At 41.3% G+C, this 18,550-nt stretch overlaps 1 protein-coding gene across 8 annotated transcripts in view; it reads right to left on the minus strand.

Moving 5' to 3' along the window:
- Nucleotides 1-779: 779 nt before the first annotated feature.
- The window catches only part of PTPN13 (protein tyrosine phosphatase, non-receptor type 13), a 105,838-nt gene continuing 88,067 nt past the window's right edge, over nt 780-18,550 (minus strand). For all 8 annotated transcript variants that reach the window (XM_040700220.2, XM_040700215.2, XM_040700218.2 and 5 more), the window contains exons 31-48: nt 17,209-17,570; nt 16,883-17,051; nt 15,447-15,605; nt 14,234-14,405; nt 13,908-14,118; nt 12,888-12,958; nt 11,273-11,334; nt 10,514-10,670; nt 10,014-10,190; nt 9,174-9,256; nt 8,074-8,129; nt 7,242-7,345; nt 5,829-5,977; nt 4,715-4,805; nt 3,680-4,017; nt 2,923-3,138; nt 2,188-2,250; nt 780-1,594 (exon numbers count right to left, since the gene is read on the minus strand). In XM_040700220.2, the coding sequence (XP_040556154.1) occupies nt 1,511-1,594; nt 2,188-2,250; nt 2,923-3,138; nt 3,680-4,017; nt 4,715-4,805; nt 5,829-5,977; nt 7,242-7,345; nt 8,074-8,129; nt 9,174-9,256; nt 10,014-10,190; nt 10,514-10,670; nt 11,273-11,334; nt 12,888-12,958; nt 13,908-14,118; nt 14,234-14,405; nt 15,447-15,605; nt 16,883-17,051; nt 17,209-17,570 (2,724 nt within the window). In that variant the 3' untranslated portion in view covers nt 780-1,510. The remainder of the gene's footprint in view (nt 1,595-2,187; nt 2,251-2,922; nt 3,139-3,679; nt 4,018-4,714; nt 4,806-5,828; nt 5,978-7,241; nt 7,346-8,073; nt 8,130-9,173; nt 9,257-10,013; nt 10,191-10,513; nt 10,671-11,272; nt 11,335-12,887; nt 12,959-13,907; nt 14,119-14,233; nt 14,406-15,446; nt 15,606-16,882; nt 17,052-17,208; nt 17,571-18,550) is intronic.

Consider the following 18,550-nt stretch of genomic DNA (forward strand, 5'->3'; position numbering starts at 1 on the left):
AGGTGGTGCAGCCCCCAGCAGAACCTTTGAGAGATGGGGTGGGGGGGAGGGTCTGAGGCCCAAACAGAGAAGCTTCAGACAAAACTCTTCAGTTGCTGCCATGTGAATGCAGCTGACCATAAATGAAGGTGTGAGAGAGTTGGGGAAAAGCCAGGTGTGTACCTGCACGAAATACTGCAAAGTCAGTGCTAGAGAAGGCAGAAATGGGCTTTCCTTTCTCCCTGCGTGTTGCAGCAAGCCTGGGTGTGGAGAGCTCTCGTTACCATCCCTGGTTTTTCAATCTCAACACGGAACCGTACTGATGGCAGGCCTCACAAGCATATTTTTCTTTCCGTGTGTGTACTTTTCTTTCTCTGTGTGTACTACTTGAGAATTTACTCTGCTATAATGGAGGGTGGGTGCTATATCAAAGATAATTAACGGAAGTATTATTCTGTCTGTTCCTATGCCAAGCTAAAACATTCACATACAGCGGGCAGATCCAACCTGCAGACTGTTACAAGTGCAGCACGTGGGCTCTTCATCACTGCTGGTGAAAATGCAGAGCTAATGGTGGTGACTGTGTTGAAAAATAGTGTTCTGTAGCTGAGAATTTGCTCTATCAAATAGTGCTGTTGTGCTCTTTGTATCAGAAATAAGCAGGAGGCATTACTTTCACAGTGACCTACACGTACACAGCCCAATGCAGTTCCTCTCCAGTCCACGTGGCCCAGGTAAGCCCAAAGGTTGGAGACCTCTGTAGTAGGAGGACACAGAAAACACCCAGATTCACCCACCAGTGCATTTTAAGTGTATTTTTATTTACAGAGTAGAGATGCCTAATAAGTTATAAAGTTAGACATCTGATAATTCAACTTCTTTTTTTTTTTTTGTAAAAGTATATAAATATATACATGGAACTCTATCAAGTAAACATTGTTAACTGCGATACTTACAGTAAACAGTCACCACTATCCTTACACTAACAGGCAGCTCTTAAAGCTTAAATACTGATTTAAGATACCCTCTATAAAATAGCTCCAACTGTACTAAAAGGCCAAAACCTTCGGTTGCCATACACAAGCTTTTAGAAGAGACCATTAAAATGGCATGGTAATGAAGTTTGCCAGGACAAAAATACTGCTTTATCCCACCCCCTACAAAACAAATACTCCAGAGCAGCTGCAGAGCTGCAGGAGTATTTTAACATGACTTTTCTTTTATTTTTTTTCATTAAAATATTTTTATTTGAGTGCTGAATCACGTATTAAGGAAGCTGCAAAAAAATGCAGCTTTATTAAATATTATTTACTGTTATACAAATATCTCACAGCTGTGTCCACGGGCTGAAGACACCAGTGGTACGGTATGAGCTCTCCTTTGTCCGTGCACTATGTACCTTATCTGCAGTGACACACAGAGATAGACAGAGAAAACATTTGACAGCAGCTGAAGAAAAGGACTTTGATAGCAAAGAACGGGTGAGAGCCTTCAGGTCTCCTCACTTCCTTATTTTAAAAGCACTTCCAGTTCAGGATTTTATTTGCCTCTCTTCTTCGTGCTGGAGATGATTCAGGACATACAGGACAACTTGATAGCAGAAGATGTACTGATCCTGCAAGGGGAAGAAGATCAGAGTGCCTATTATGTTAGCAGTGCAGCTTTGGGAGCTAATGCATCATTTGGGGTGAGAGTTCTTTTCCGTTTGCTTTTGTAAACTCTACTGAGAGAAGTCCTTCGTGTTCAAAAAGTGGTTGCAGGTCTGATGTAGGGTCAATATCTCCAGATCCAGGTTACTCCCAAACGTTCGGTTTACTCTTAGCTAAACACCTCCCTCCAAAAGGAGATTCCAGGATGGTCTCCGCTGGTTTCAGTGATTCACAGCAGCTATAGTGAGGCTCTCTCTTTAGCATATAATATATATATACTTTTGCCAAAAGAAAAAGCTCAACCGATTTCCTCTCTTTAGAAGAAAACTCCAATTCCAACTCCTCTTTTAAGCCACAAATTGAAAGAGCACAGCATGCTTAAAGCTGCATATATTTTTTAAACTCTAAAATGCACCCTGATACTCAGCGGCACGCATCCGATTTCCTTCTCATAACACAGGGCTTGCATTAGAGGGCACAAAGACAATCACTACAGGAAGCTTCCCGGCACATCAGAGTTAGAATCCCAGTGTCTGGAAAGCTGTACCTGGAGACTCACCTCAGTCTGCACCATCCCATGCCGCTGCAGACGCATTGTGCGCACCAGGTCCGAGATGTCGAACTACCAAAATAAACAGCAGCAAGTTAAATGCTGAAAAAAGACATGTGTGCATGCAAAAAATATCCCCAGCACCACACCAAGGAATCCAACCAGGTCCATGAAACACGTAGCAGTGAAACAATTTACAATTCCTTGTATCCTGCACACGCTTGGTAGCTTAGAAGCATGAGCTGCCTCAGGGCAATAAGGATGTGGCTCTCCTACATCACCTTTTTCTTTCTCTGTGCACCTCCACTGGCTCTCTGGATTACTGTTACCAGGAGCTGAGTATGCAGAAAATTGAGTCCTTTGGCTCAACTTAACACAATGCCTTCCATTTCTCCAGGTCTATAAAACTTCTGGACATTTGGTGGGTGCTTAAAAGCCCTACTGAGCTAAGCATAGCTCAGCTTCCCTACAAATTCACAAAAGGATTTGCTGTACTGGCCCAATGGTGAACACCAACACACGGAAGCTAGCCAGCACCTTTCTCAGTATCACTCTAGGAAGCATATTCCCAGTGGTGCTGGAAAAATGAATTGACATACTGCTGTCTCAGGTCGAGGTGTTTCTACAGTGTGAGTTTGTGATGGTTTCTTTCATCACTCATCGTAAATATAGAAATAATACTCCCACTGAGCAGAGTTCTTGCAAGTCAGAAGCATGGTTGAGCCCATTCTCTCAGGTACTCACATCAAGGTCTCTGCTGATGAGCCCCAGAACTACGTCGATACAAATCAGGGTCCCTGAGCGGCCAATGCCCGCACTGCAGTGTGTTACGATGGGTCCCGATCTGTGGACGTGCCGCATGTAGGAGATGAACGTCAGCAGGTCATCTGGCTGAGAAGGGGTGTCATGGTCAGGCCAGGCGGTGAAATTCAGGTGGGAAATCTGCCGTACTTCACCTGTCTGAGGTTTAACAACAATAGCAGGAACAAAAATGTTACACATAGGAAGAAGAAAAAGAAGACAGAGAAGTTCCCAAATTTTAAGCCTTCGTAGAGAGAGATTTGCTCCACGAAATTGGTCTGCAATTCAATAAAACCAAAGAAAGGATGACTCAAACTGAAAATAAATGATGGGCAGTTAGATAGTATGAGGTTTTCTGTGCAGACCAATCGTGCACAGGAACAAACCAGTCAGACTGAATGAGGAGTGAATGCTGTATCTCTACATATCTTTCTGTTTCTGTGGCCAAAGACTCCTGAGGAGCCACACCTGAAGCCTAATTAGCATCAAAAAATCACCTCCTGGCCCAACTGCCTTCTCCTGTAAGGTCCCACAGCAGCACAAACTGTAGGGCTGAAGAGTTGCTCAGTCACTATCACTGGGCAAAGAGAAGCTCTACAGTACCTGTCAGTGCAGACGCTGTGATCAAAACTAGGCAAGACACTAGTGTGAGGACAGAAACGCCAGCAGTCAAAAAGCATGTAAAATCAGACTCACTTACCTGGATCTCTTCTAGCTCCAGCACTCTGATGATGAAGCCCTTCAGCTGCTGAAACCTTACAAGAGCCAGCCGCAGTCTGTCTGTTATCATGGTGGTTTTATGGAGCACATCTGGCCAGTAACGCTGGCATTTTATCTTCTCTCCTTCAACCTCCTGAGTCATCATGGCGATCACAGTACAGTTTTGCTCCCAAACCATCTGCCAGAAGTCTGCTACAGTAGTGGGGAGAGGTCCTTGACAAGCGATGTAGACAAACTCCTCATTCCCCACTGGCATGCGAATGAAGCTGGCGTTGATGTATCCACCTTCACTGCCAAGAGGAACTCTGGTGGTATCATCTGCATTTCCAACACAACAGAAATACTTTAATGTTAGGCATGAATATAATTAAATCTTCACACAGCAGAGATGCTGAGCCTTACACACTCCTATGGTGTTTATCTCCAAAGGTGCTTCAACATTCTATTGAAAAGCAGAAAACCTAAAACCAATACAATACTTGCATCGAGATGCAAATCAGTACTTCTACTGGAATAAGGACAAAGATGGCCAGGGGAGAAATCTAACCAACAGACATCATGGTGCCTGACCTCAACAGCGGCACTCCTGATGCTGAGGCTCAATACTTCTCATGCAGAGCTACGCCTGTGTCAGTTGTCACTGCTCCTCAAGACTTCTCCCAGCTAACAAACAACATTTTGCTGCAGGAAATTTACTGACAGCAGTATACCTGTCTGTTATTCCAAATTTACACATGTAAAACTGGAAAAAAAAAAATTGTCTGTCTACATCCATATATCTCATTTAATAATGAGTGGGATCTGTTGAAACACCTGAAAAATCTGTGGGCATTCATTCTTAGCTGTTGCATGAGTTTGTTGTTCACCAATCTCACACCACTTTATAAATATTGACTTTAAACGTAGAAAATGTCAGATGTATTCATTTTTTCCTACTCAGCAGCAGATCCAATTAATTCTCCATACGAAGTGAGACAAAATATCTACACTGAATGTCAGACCAATTAATACTCACAAGGGAGGATGTTTTTGTATCTGTTCTTCCTCCTGTTCTCCTTTGCTTGTCCAATCAAACACTGATCCAATGGTTTTAACTCTTGAAGATTCTGTAGGGAAAGAATTTTTTGTAGGGCCACAAAAATGATACAAGGGATGGAACACCTCCCCTACAGTGACAGGCTGAAAAGAGTTGGGGCTGTTCAGCTTGGAGAAGAGAAGGCTCTGAGGTGACACCTGATAGCAGCCTTTCAATATCTAAAGGAGAGCTACAGGAAAGAAGGGGACGGACTCTTTCGCAGGGTCTGTTGTGGTAGAACAAGGGGAAAAGGCTTCAAGCTTAAAAAAGGTAGATTTAGGTTAGATATAAGGAAAAGGTTCTTTACAGCGAGGGTGGTGAGGCATTGGAACAGATTGCCCAGAGATGCCCCTTCCCTGGAGACTTTCAAGGAGAGGCTGGATTAGGCTCTGAGCAATCTGATCTAGCTGTGGTGCTCCCTGTTCCTTGCAAGGGAGTTGGACTAGATGACCTTTAAAGGTCCCTTCCAACTCTAAGGATTCTATGATTCAATGAATTACACATGCATTAAAATGCTCTGAATGATACAAGTGCTGAGAGCAGCCTCTAAAATGAACAAAACCCTAATGGATGTGCAAAATCATTCAGTCACAGAAAGGAATCTGATTTCTTGTAGCAAACAAAATACACCACCTTGAACAAACAACCCATTAAATATCCAGTACATATCTCAGCTTCTACTCCCAAAAGGGAGCTCACTGAACAAGACTGACTGTAAGACTTGGAAAGGACTATTTTCACTCATGTTGCAGCTCAACGTTGCAGCGTTTCTTTTCCTGTTAGCATCACATTCACTTGGTAATTTACCCAAAATAAGACAGACGCAAACACATTTTTGAACTGAACTCCCAGCTCAACCCAATCTCATCTCCCAGCAGCTGCTGGGAGGAAGGGGGGATGTTTGTGAAGGAACTCTCCTCACTCCTTTAAAGAGCTGCAAATTAAAGAGCTGCGGTATTGAAGGCAGTGATGAATCATCCGTTCTATTTCTGTTTCATCCTGTTAAAAGGCCAAGTTTTAGAAAAAAGGCCCTAACAAGACTGATGTTACTCACTTCGATCTCTTTGGAAGGAACCCCCTGTTCCAGCAGTCCCCGCAGTACCCTGATGGCCGCTTTCAGCTTTGTTCCGCAGTACTTGCCGCCAGGGAGCACGCTCACAGCACGGAGCATGGAGATCTCTTCGTTTGTCACCAGAGGGAGATCTGGCAGAAGAATGAGGCTCATTTGTATGGCTGTGTAAATAATGAACTAAACTAAACTAAATTAATAACTAAAGGAAGGAAATATGTAAAATGTAGTGTAACGCTGCATGTCCTTGTTACTGTACTAGATGGTTTTCTTGCCATGAAAGGCTGCCTCTTATGTATCCTCTTACACAGAAAGCTATGACCAATAGAGAATCTGTGATTGAAACAGTCCTTCCAACACAGTTTGCTTCCTGTTATCTTCAGAATCCCTCCATACAACCCAGAGAGCATACAAAGAGCTTCTCAGTTTGAGGGACAAAAACCAATTAACCAACATAACCAGCAAGAAGCAAAACTGACTTTGATCAATCTGGGAAGAGAGGATTTTCCTGAACACCAAACAAATGAAACAAACTCCATATGCACTTTAAATGTAAGTTCTTAAAACAAAATCAACACAAAATCCATGAATGTGCACAGGGATGAGTTCAGAACTCTCAGTTAAGTAAACATTTAACTGAGTGCCCATTTGTAGCACTTAGAGTAAAAAATATCTTACAATTACCATTTAAAAGACATGTTAAACATCTTATTTTTTCTGTCAAAGCATGCTTCCTATCAGGCCCTTGGTGCTCCTCAGAAACATGGCAAAATTAACAAACTTGAGGGCTTCCTGTTACTGCATTTAAGTGTCCTAAATTAGTAGATTTAGTCACAAGGCTTACACTGATCTTTATTTTCTTCTACCAAGGAATACACGCACTAGAGACAAAGGGCTTCTGTATAAGGATTACAGGACTTGACATTTCTAATTCTCAAAAAGTAAAGACTACTATCTGTCAAATGCGTCCAACTTAGCAGTACTCTACCCTGCCAAACTGAGCAACAGTGGAAAAATAAGAGTCCATATATTGGGAAGATAGCGAACAATGTGAACATTGAGCAGGTAAAATTTCAAGCACACAAGACACTGATTTGATCACAACCAAATCCTGCAAACCATCACTTATTGTGAAAGGTTTTGTCTGACAGGTGGAGGAAAGCTGCTTTCAACTCCACTCTCATCATAGCCCCAACCTCACCAATATGTGCCCCAATGGACTTTCAGACACATCACTTCAAGCTGTAAAGATTCTTTCCAGTGAGCCATCGAGTTTTCCCACTATATCTGTCATCAGACCCTCAAACCATATCCAAGACTTTTTAAAATTCACATCTGACATATTGGCTACTTAATGTGATCCTCAGTTTTCAATTAACTGTTTGCCGAAGCTCTTGCCTTTATTTACACGTTCCTGGCTGATTGATTCAATTGGCAATTCATCACTTCCCCACGTGATTTCATCTTCATCTGCTTGACTCGAGGGAGGCTGTGGAGGAGATCTAAAGAGAGCAAAGAACAGAAGTAAGAAGCGACACCTACAGACAACCTATGCACTTGCAACCTCATGAAGCATCGCCAAAAAGTCATTTACAGCTACAGGTACCTGTGGACCAGATCCATAGCAGTGACCTCAAAAACCCACATTCTTTTTTCCTTTTTTAATATTTAGTACAGAAATAATAACATGGGAATTTCCAGGACTCGAGGCAGGTCAAAGCAAAAGCTAATAACATGGTCAGGCACTTTTAGTTTTCCATGTACAAACAGTACGTGTCAAGAACCCAAGTGGATATAGACTGATCAGTGGAATTACACGGGGCACTTTAAGACCTGAAGAAATCACATTAGGGAACCTTGTGAAGATTCAAATTGAAGACAAGATAGTTTGAATTTCTTCTTCGTTTGGAAGAAACAAACTGTTAGTACAGTGCAAATGAAGCTGTTTGGAACCGTCTGACAAATGTCCTACTTCCTTGTTATAACTGCATATCAAAGGAATAAAAATGCAACCAGGGCATGGTGAAACACATAAAGCTGTCTAATATTCAGGTGAATTATAACCTTTTAAAGAACAAGGACAGAGAGCAATTTGACAAGATATTACACACACACATATATATATATATATGTCCTACACACACACACAATTTGCATTATAACAAATCTCTACTAATTACTTCAAATCTCACAGGTTTACTTTCAAGAAAGACTGGAAAAGAAATGTTACCTTTCTGGCATAGCTCCTTCCTCACCATGGTCTTCACAACCATTTATGTGCATGGGCTATTGGAAGAGAAATCATGAAACACATCAAGGTTGCTGTTATAAAGTTCACCTACTGTAGATTTTAAAGGATGTGAATGGCTACACAGAAGCCATTTCAGAACATCACATCCACATTCAGAACAGCCAAGTTCAGAACATCAAGTAATGCAAGACTTGACTCTTTTAGACAGCTCACTAACCCAAAACAGAGAAGGAGAATACTGAGCACTTAGAAAAGGCCATATTATTATAAAGCCAAAAGCTACCTTAAAATAATTTCCCATTTGTGGCAGCAGAAGAGCCATCTACACTTTTTCCAGTTGACATTTTTTTGTTTGTAATTCTTGAAAACTTTTTACAAGGCACGGTTGATTGTGAGCACTTCTATTTTCTGCTGAGCCACAACTGCCACAGAACAGGGCTTCACTTCTAAATAAGAGGTACTCTGACATAGCTCTTCCTCAAAAGACAATGAAGACTCAGCAGAGAAGAGGACATTTCAGTTCTCCTTTAAAGAAAGAGCAAGTGCCCAGGATGATTTTTGCTTATTATGACACCTTGAAAGTCTCTACTGTCATACTCAGACAACACTGATAGAGCTGGATGGCTGACTTATCCCTTCATTCCTCTCATCAGACAGAAAGCTGCAGGGACATGCTGGACAGACAAGAGCTCTGCTGATTTGAAACAACACCTGGGAAGCTAATGACTGATGTAAAAGAAAACATGTAGTAATGCTGGGGATGCGATATACAGAAGTCATTCAAATTAATGAGAGTGTTGTAGTAAAACGTAAGGGGAAAGAAGCCTCACATTTACATTTTGGAAAGTCTACACAATATTCATTGTCCCAGCTTCCTTTCTCTGTGAAGCAATCAAGGAAATTTTAGATGAAACGCCTCAAATAACACTAACAAGCAGTTATATTATTACATTTTAAAAATAATTATTATTTAAAATGCATGTAAGGGTATTTCTACAAACTCCATGCAAATATGGAAGATAATAAATGGAAAGAGACTATCCGAGAAAGAAAAGTCTGCCAGCTTCTTGCCATCTCACCTCTGAAAAATCTTCAGGTAAAGATGAGCCATCACAGTCTGTGTCTTCAGACTTATCTTCTGCCAGTTTCCCATTCATCTCCACTGGAGCAGGAAAGTCAGAACGCAGAAAGAAAGAGAGTAAACACACTAAAAGATGCCCAGAAATCACCTTTTCAAACACGTGAATCTTGTTATACCAGAATACAGGTGCCAGAATAAGCAAGCAACAACTTCTAAGTCTCTCTGTTATCAGTATGTTGAAGAATCAGATCTGAGGCTTCCTCTTTTTTAAATGTAACAGCTGCAATTGAAAGTGAGGTCGTTGGCACAGCTAACAGAATTGCTGTGCCACAGTGTAACAGAGGGACAGGCCAGTGCTGTTAAGTGAGCAGATTGACACACCAGCAGTGTGTTTGCAACTCCATTATATTTAGACCTACAGTAGTTCTAAACCAGGTTTCTGCTCACTCTTTCTAAGTCATAATGAAAACCTTACAGAAAAGGTCTTACCTATCTGGCTGCTACAGCAGTTCTCTGCTGCCCTATCTGACAAGTTCAATATATCTCCATTTGCAAAGGCCAAATCCCATCTAAAATAAATTTGAAGTAGTGGAGCTCATACGACTGGCTGAGGTCCTCGCTCCTCCCTAATTTTAATGTAACAACGGATGATAATAACCAAAATGAACTTCAAGAGGAGCAAAAGTGCTGAAACAATTGTAATTCTAGAAGGTCTGAATTCTACTTATACTGTACAAAACAATTCCATGTCACCTATCATGCTTGCCACTGCTCACTAGGCACCATATTTTCAAGAGGCCTAGTTTCCAGTGACCCGTTTTTTCCAGTGACTCAGTACCTGGCAGATGATCTTCTGATGTGGCCTTCTTGATGTGCAGAAGGCTCTGGGCTTCTGATGTTGCATTGTTACGATTTAAGAGGTTCTGGGCTTCCTCATCTACAACATCCAACAGATACTGGACTACATCATTGTGATCATCTTCATCGTAATATTCATCATCTGGAACCTCTGCTTCTAAAATGAAATAGTATAAAATTATATTTTTTCCCTATACAGGGGAGGGGACAGGGAGAGAGGAGCAGACACTGAAGTGTTGTTTCCAATTGTTATCATGACTTTCTCTCATCGTCTCCGGCATGAAATCCAGATTTCATAAACCTACTTCCAACATTAACAAATTCCTCAAGAGCACACTATAAGGCTTGAAGATGATCTTCTAAACATGATTGCCATCCTTACTTTATTTCAGTCTGTTCAAACTGTGCTATTGCCTTGATCCTCCTTCATCCATGAACCAAATAGGGAATGACATAGTCCCTCACCTCATCTCACCTCACCTGATTTGTCACTGTGTTTAGAAACATCTGATATCGGAGCAGCAAAGCCAAGCGAAGGGGCGTCTCCAGACCCCGTGAGATTCATTTGTCCCTTTGTATGATGGATATTATTTTCTGTGTTTGCATGAGAAGGTCCTATGATGCTGTTGCCATTGACCTAAGACAAGTGAAGAACAGCATAACTTAACTCCTAAAGTTTGGCACTTTTTTAAAGCAACAAGCAACCCTTGCACACAGCTCCATTAGGAATAAATGGAAAGAAACTAGGCATATCCTATCTCATCTGAGCTAACAGGGTAACTACTAGAAAAAAAACCACAAAATAGTATCTCACGTTATTACATCCTCCATAACATATGCAGGCTTCAATTCCTTGGAGCCCACATCACACCACTTCTCAAAAAAAAAGCAACAAAGCAAACCAATAAGAAAAACCAGAGAGGTAAAAAGGAAGAAACAACTACAAGCATCTGCAAGAGCTGGAAAGGGACCAGATCACAGCCTTGCATCCTTATGAGGTAATTTGTCTTTCTATAGAGCAATCCCAAAGATAGAGAAGATTAATGCCAAAAACTTGTGCATTTATTATTATAATTGCTTTTTCACATCCAATGGATTTCACGTTCCAGTGGATTTGCACAGTTTGGTGTAAAGCACTGTTTAATTAATTAATTTATTAAAACAAACTAAAAAACAACTTGTATAAACTATATCCTTTTTTCTAGTAAATGAAAATGCACACCCCTGGGGGATATTTACCTTGGGCCCATAGGCATCAGTTGTCTTTTCAGTTTTATCACAGGGATCACCATGTGAGCAACCTAAATAAAATGGGGAAAAACCAACAACTTAAGAACATCATTTTCACTGTAATTACATTAGTTTCCACTGATAATCTTTTTTATAAAAGAAACAAGATACGTTGTGCTGTGAAATGAGTAACATTTCTGCCTGTTTGATTAATGGCCATTGACAAAATTATGACTGATGACCTACACTTGGTTATGGCTATTTGAACTTTAAGTTCAGTGGAATGAGAGAGCAGGAATGCTCATACAAATAACCAACTCTAAGCAAAGTTAAATGCTGATAAGCAGCCTAGCAACCTGCAGTGGGAAGGTAACACTTGCACCTTAGTGAAATAGGATGTGATTTCCCTTCCTTTCAACTGTATAGATTACAACCTTGCAATCATCTATCACTTTTTTCCCCCCAAAAAACCAACCAACAACAAAACCAAACCAACACACATCATCTGCCACCTGGGCCCTCACTCTAAGGTACCTTTCCCCTCTTTGGTGACAAAAAGAGCAATACCATGGTATAAAAGACCAGTGCCTACCCCAAACATCACATTACTGGTGTAATAAATGAGACATGGAGGAACAAGTAGTTGCTATGTACCTAGCTTCTAGTGCAGTTCTGGATTTGCTTGTAAAAGCATGTGTAAGAAATAAAGCATTTAGAAGAAATCACAGAAAGATAATGGTGTTTAAGGCAGCGTCTTCCAAGATCCAATTAGAGGACTGCTTCCTAACCAATATCTTGACCAAGTTTTTGGTAACAATGTTTAGTATAGTTGAAAAGTATTTGAGCAACAATGAACTGGAAGAATTAAAATAATGTCACGAGGCAAGATCAATATTCAGAACTAATGATACGTTAATGGAGAAGTGTGGAAAACAAGACTGTGATGAATCAAAACAAATGAAAGCACCAAAATGTCAATGGAAAAAGCGAATGTTTCAGATATAAGTGGCAGCATATGCAGTGATTCAAAAGAGAAGCAAATGTAGTTGGTGAAACATACTGAATCCAAGCGAGTAGTACTTAGCAAAAGAGAGTTGCTTTCACTGGGTCAGTACTAAAAGGAGTGCTGTCTACAGAATGCTCAAAGCCACTGCTCTTGTCTGCTGGGCACTGGTGAACCTCAGTCCATGCCATGTGTGGGACTGCAGACGCCACATGTGAAGAGAAAAGCAGACAGATGGAAACAAACCCCGGGGATGCAATACAATCAGTCTGGGTTGTTTTGCTCTTGAATAAGAGAAGATGAACATCAGACCTGAAGCTCTGCAGATGTAACAGACTGATGTTTTTATTTGCGGTCAGAACAAACAGGACACAAGTAACAAAAATTATATATATGTAATAATAATAATGGATCGGTTAAACTTACTCCTTGAATGACTTAGGCTTGTTATGAGAGAAAATTTCTAAACTGCAAGAGAAACTGAATAAATGCCTGCTGGAGCTATCTCAGCACACACAGTTGTAACGCAGCAACTGAACACAAGAGAGCGTGTAAGACCCACACCACTTCATTTTTACAGATGTGTGTTTCACATGCACTAAGTGACCATGGAAATCTTACCATTAGCTTTCTTTGACCATGAATCTGAGCTATCTGGGCTCCTGGGTTTTGGATGTACTGGATGACCATCTCTATGAAAAGAAATGTGTACAGAAATCTGTATTAAAACAAAAAAAATCAACCAAACAACCAACAAACAAAAAACGCGTGGTTATTGTACATATGTATATCTTAATATCCAACAATCAACAAAACTGCTCATTGCACTTTCCATTCCAACAGTTCTGGAACACTAAGAACTTCTAATGACAGAGATGAAGCACTGGTAGTTAGGTTGGTTCCTACTTCAGGAATCAATGAGGATTTTCTGCAGTTTCATTCTAGGTTCTGACAGAAAGATTTGATCTTGTTTGCCTTCAAATTAAAGGACAGGTGGGGAGGGAGCAAAGAACATCAGCATGACTACAAGGTTTCAAAATGGAATGTTGCCTGGCTTCCCATTCCAAGCAAAACTTAAAACTTCAGAGTAGTCTGATGTTTGTCAGACTGCAGTATTTCCATAAAAATAGAAGCAGGGATTAGTGAAAATATGGTGGTGTACCGGGATCTGTGCCAGAGGGTTTTGACATTCAGAGCTGTGCCAGAACATCCACATGATGGAACTATTTAAGCACAGAACAATATTTTCTCCTCTCTCTCTCTCTCTCTCTTGTTTTTTTAATATATTTGTAGATTGTGCAGTAATACTTGTGATTAAAAAAAGAAAAGAAAGAAAAAAAAGGGGGAATAATTGCATTAAAACAATCTGTGCCATATTTTGCAAATGTTTTGAACACTTGATAGCTTGACAGAGCTTTGTCTTCCCAAGAAACACAAAACACAGCAAGTATTAAGTGCCCTTCTACTGCACTGAAGTGCAAATCTCAGAGTATATGTTCCCTTTTTGTGGCACCAGTCCTCAATAACATGCCAGCTGATACTGCTCTGGTGAATAGCTGTCATACCAGGAACACGTTTTAACCACATATAATCAGGGAGAAAAGCAATAAGTACAGGGAAACATGCAGTTCCAGAACACACCTGGTCACTTTGAGCACGACCCAAGGAAGGGATGTTTCCAATGTTCTTTTGGCTTCTTTCAGTGTCATTCCTTGTGTGCTGACCCCATTAATGTAATGGATAATATCTAGTGCACGGAGACTCTCCTCTCTGGCGGCAGCTGATCTGGGGAGAATGTCACTGATATACACAACTTGGTAAATGCTGTCATGACCTCCTGCTAACAACAGCCCTGTGCAGGAAGAAGCAATAAATAAATAAGTTAATAAACAAAAATCGAATGCTTTCTTTGGAACTTAAGAAAAATAATCACACTAGCATGAAAGAGCACTAAAATTCTCTATTACCTAGCTCCTCTTTATGGCACGTTAGCGTAATATCAGGCAGCAAGTGAGGTAATACTGGCATCTTGGGTAACTCCAACACACGTCCTAGAACCAATCTGACAGTCTTTGGGGCAGCACGGAGAAAGCTGACTGCATCTGTATGACTCATGTTGGTGACATCAATGTCGTTCACCTGTGAAGACAAAAGCATAAAGCATCTCCTAGTAAGGTTCCAAATGAAACTCTTTCACAGCAAATCTCTCTGTATTTATTTCCTAATAAGGAGGGAGCCATCAAGGTATTTAACCAACTTCTTTTCCATGTATTTATACTTATTAAATCAATACTTCTCTCCTTAAGTAGGATGCACTGTAACTCCTTTCCGCAGCCTTCTCAGTGTTCTCCTACTTGTACTCCCTTTGTCTAACTGCACAAAAACATGCACATCTTTGTTCCTTAAGGTATTCTCATCCTTGTGGATGAGAAGCTGGTCATGAGCCAGCAGTGTGCCAACTATATCCTGGACTGCATTAAAAAAGGGGTGACCAGCAGGGAGAGGGAGGTGATTATCCCCTTCTACTCAGCTCTTGTGAGGCCCGGTCTGGAGTACTGCGCCCAGTACTGGGGCCCCCAGCAGAAGAAAGATGTAGAGCTCTTGGAACGAGTCCAGAGGAGGGCCACTAGGACAATCAGAGGGCTGAAGCACCTCTCTTATGAAGAAAGGTTGAGGGAACTGGGCTTATTTAGCTTGGAGAAGAGAAGGCTCTGGGGAGACCTCATTGCAGCCTTCTAGTACTTGAAAGGAGCATATAAACAGGAGGGAGTACAACTGTTTACACTGGTTAATAGTGATAGGACAAGAGGGAATGGTTTCAAACTAAGACAGGGGAGGTTTAGGTTAGATATTAGGAGGAAGTTTTTCCCCCAGAGGGTGGTGACACACTAGAACAGGTTGCCCAAGGAGGCTGTGGATATCCCATCCCTGGAGGCATTCAAGGCCAGGCTGGATGTGGCTCTGGACAGCCTGGTCTGGTGGTTGGTGACTCTCTGCCCATGGCAGGGGGGTTGAAACCCCCCTGTTCATGTTTGAGGTCCTTTCCAGCCCAGGCCATTCTACGATTCTATGATTCTACTTAACTTTAGCACACAACAGAGTTCATATATTTATTTTGGTTCTGCCTCAAAGTTGTTCTTTTCACGCAGCCCCTTTGTCTGGAAATGGTAGTTCTCTCACTTTTATGAGTCGATCCCCAGGTCGCAGTCTCCCATCACTTTTGGCAGGATCCTGAACAATGTCATGAATGTAGCAGCCCACGTTATCGTTCCCTTTGGTCACTGTAAAGCCCAGGCTGCCCTTTTCAGACTTGGTCATGGTGACCTGGAGTTCTACTTCCTAGGGGAAGAAAGTAGCACTTAACAACACAAAAAAAAAACAGAAGCAGCTTTAGACCATGGGCAAATTGAATTTAACACCGATAGAAATAGATAACTAATGCACCATTTGGTGTAACTGGAACACAAGCCTGGATAGCACTGAGACATCTGTAAGAGCAGGCCCAGCTCAGCTGTATCCAGCACTTGTCTCTCATTTGGACACGACGCTCTTTTGCACGAAGCTGACCTTGGACCAAAGGCCTAATGATCTAAACAGAGTTGTGAAGGCTCACAGTCAAAACTGGCACCTTGCTTTATTCTGAACTAGCTATCATACATAAAAAGGCTCTTTGAGCAAGACAGCACAGCAGGAACTAGTCAAGTGAAGTAGGTGAATAGTTTTTCCTACAACAAGATAAAACTATGTCTTTCCTGGGAACTGCACGCATGCATGTACCTTCTCTGTTTTTATTTGCATGAACTGCCATTTGAAAGATACATATCTGTTTCATATGAACAGACACTCACACAACGCCATGAAGGTTTGTGAATAACTTCTGAAGAAGAGACTAAAAAGGAGACAGTTTGTTAGATCTCCAAAGGGAGTATGGGCATGAACAGCTGTGTAACCTGGGAGGCTTCCACAACCGAAACATACCAAGGCTCAACTGTCACATTCTTTTTTATTTGTGAATCAATTATGTGAGGCTATGGAAGCACAAACTCCTTCTCACACTCTGCAAAATGTTTCCAGGGTGGCAAGAAGCTATCTCAGAGAGTCTCAAAACGACGCTACATTTTGCAGCAGAGCACAAAATGTTGATTAAAGCAGCAAAGAACAGGCTTTCCTGAGGCCCCCTCTGGCCTGATTTATCCCACGATCTCTAACCAACCACACAACAAGGTAACTGGCATATAAGTTCAGTCTGAGAACTTGTCTAGAGCTAGGGAAATGTTTAACATCAAGCTTCTAGACTAAAATGAGACACAAAATATATGTATGCATATCTGCCTATACACACAGGGATGCATTCATACTCACAGAGGGAAATATTATCAATCCTTGAAAACCTCAGAGAGAAAACAACTGCAGACACCTGTATGAGCACAGTTCAGAATGTAAGTGCCATTTATGAGACATCCCCAGTTCAGTGCAAGTATAACCTACAATCGCCACATTTGTAAATTAATATGCCTATTCTCTATTCAGTCACTCCAAACTATGGCCACAAAAACATCCAGCTGCCACAGCAGAGGTTACACTTAAACTACTGAAAGACAGAAACAGGAAATTACCGGTTCATATTCTTCAGCACTTTTTTCCAGCTGGCTGAGTAGTGAGGCCACTCCTTCCAGGCGTGGAGGCAGCTCAGAAGTAGCATAACAGCTGTTTATTAAAGCAGATGTGGTAACTTCAGGAATGGTTCTACAGGGTGGGATTGACGTCAAATCCAACAGCAGAGTGCTGGAGATAAACAAGCGCATCAAGGATCAGCTTATACAACATGGCTGTCAACAGTAAATTAATACATGAACCAATATTGATTTTATACAGATCTAGCAAGCAAAACAAAAGAAGCATTCCCATGAGTGCGCTAAAGGAATCATTATGAGCTGCTCACCTGTCCTCAAGCTCTGACCTGCTAGGAGTCTCACGCGCAGAATACAAGATGGTGCGAAGAGCACCGCCCTGAGCACTGTGTGCCTCGTGCTGGCTGTGTGCCTGTGTCACAGCTTCATCTGGAGGCTGGCAGAGGGCAGAATTCCAGCTCTGGCCCAACTGTGCCAGTGAGTCCATCGTCTCCTCATCGCCACTCCTGCTGCTGTCACTGTAGCTGTCTCTCCTAGAGGGAGACTTCAGTCTTCTCTTGCTCAAATCAGTGGTTTCATTTTCATCTGAGCTGTCACCCTGTTCTTCCTTTGATGGACCAGAAACTTCTCTGTTGACATCTGGAAACACTTGTAGGGGTGAAGTGATGGGAGTCTAGAGAAAGCAAGGACATTTAAATGGATTAAACTCCAATTCTGCAGTTGCAAAGACCACGTAAAACTACCAAAGGCTGTGACTGAGTGGCCTCTTCCACCAAGATGTAGCTCCAGTTAGATGAATGCATCACAGAGCAGTTCCACCAAGTTCAATGCAACTTTGCCAAGACAAAGTATGCAGAACTTTAAAATATACTGTGCTAAAGAACTGCAAAATCATTTAAGGAAAACAGATTTTAAAAGCTTCATATATGCTTGTATGGTCAGTTCTTGCATTCATGAACATACCAATCTGCGATAGTGCTATAAACAAAAACTGTCACTTGTTTCTCTATTGCTTCCCCCTCACCTATTTTGATATACATGCTCTTTTACCAAAGGCATTTTGTACTTGAAATGAATTACAGGATGAGTTATTTGTATTATTATTATTTTGTTCAATTGTCCATCTTCTTTTCTTACTCTAATTTTAGCATCCCTTTGTATTTGTACATTTAAGTTTCTGCCATCAGACTTGAACAGCTTTGCTAGTTTGAACACAGAATTAAAACAATTTGCATAGAAAATCTGCTTCTGTTCCTTTTACACTTTCTTCCCTGCATTATGGAAAGCCAGCTTTCCAGGCAAACTCCTCTCTACAGTCTCTTTTGCAGAAATATTTTAATTTCCACTTTTTCCAAGCATCCTGCAACGTCTTCCTGTTCTTCCAATTAAACTACTAGAACACTTTGAAAATTGTTTTTGGGGCATCTCTAAATTCCAGCAAGTAAATATAACAGTCTCTTCCCTACTTGTGCATACACCAGAAGAAGCAGACAAATCTGTTTCATAGAATACATTTCACACAAATTACAGTTTCTATTTGAGATCAACTTCAAATCTATCTGCTACAGAGCAACACCTGCCTCAGAAATAGCATAGTAAACCCATCTAAAAATCTTGAAATACAAAATTTTTTTTTAAAAAAACAGCAAAGAC

This window comes from Gallus gallus, chromosome 4 (assembly GCF_016699485.2).
Source record: "Gallus gallus isolate bGalGal1 chromosome 4, bGalGal1.mat.broiler.GRCg7b, whole genome shotgun sequence".
Classification (NCBI taxonomy): Eukaryota; Metazoa; Chordata; class Aves; order Galliformes; family Phasianidae; genus Gallus; species Gallus gallus.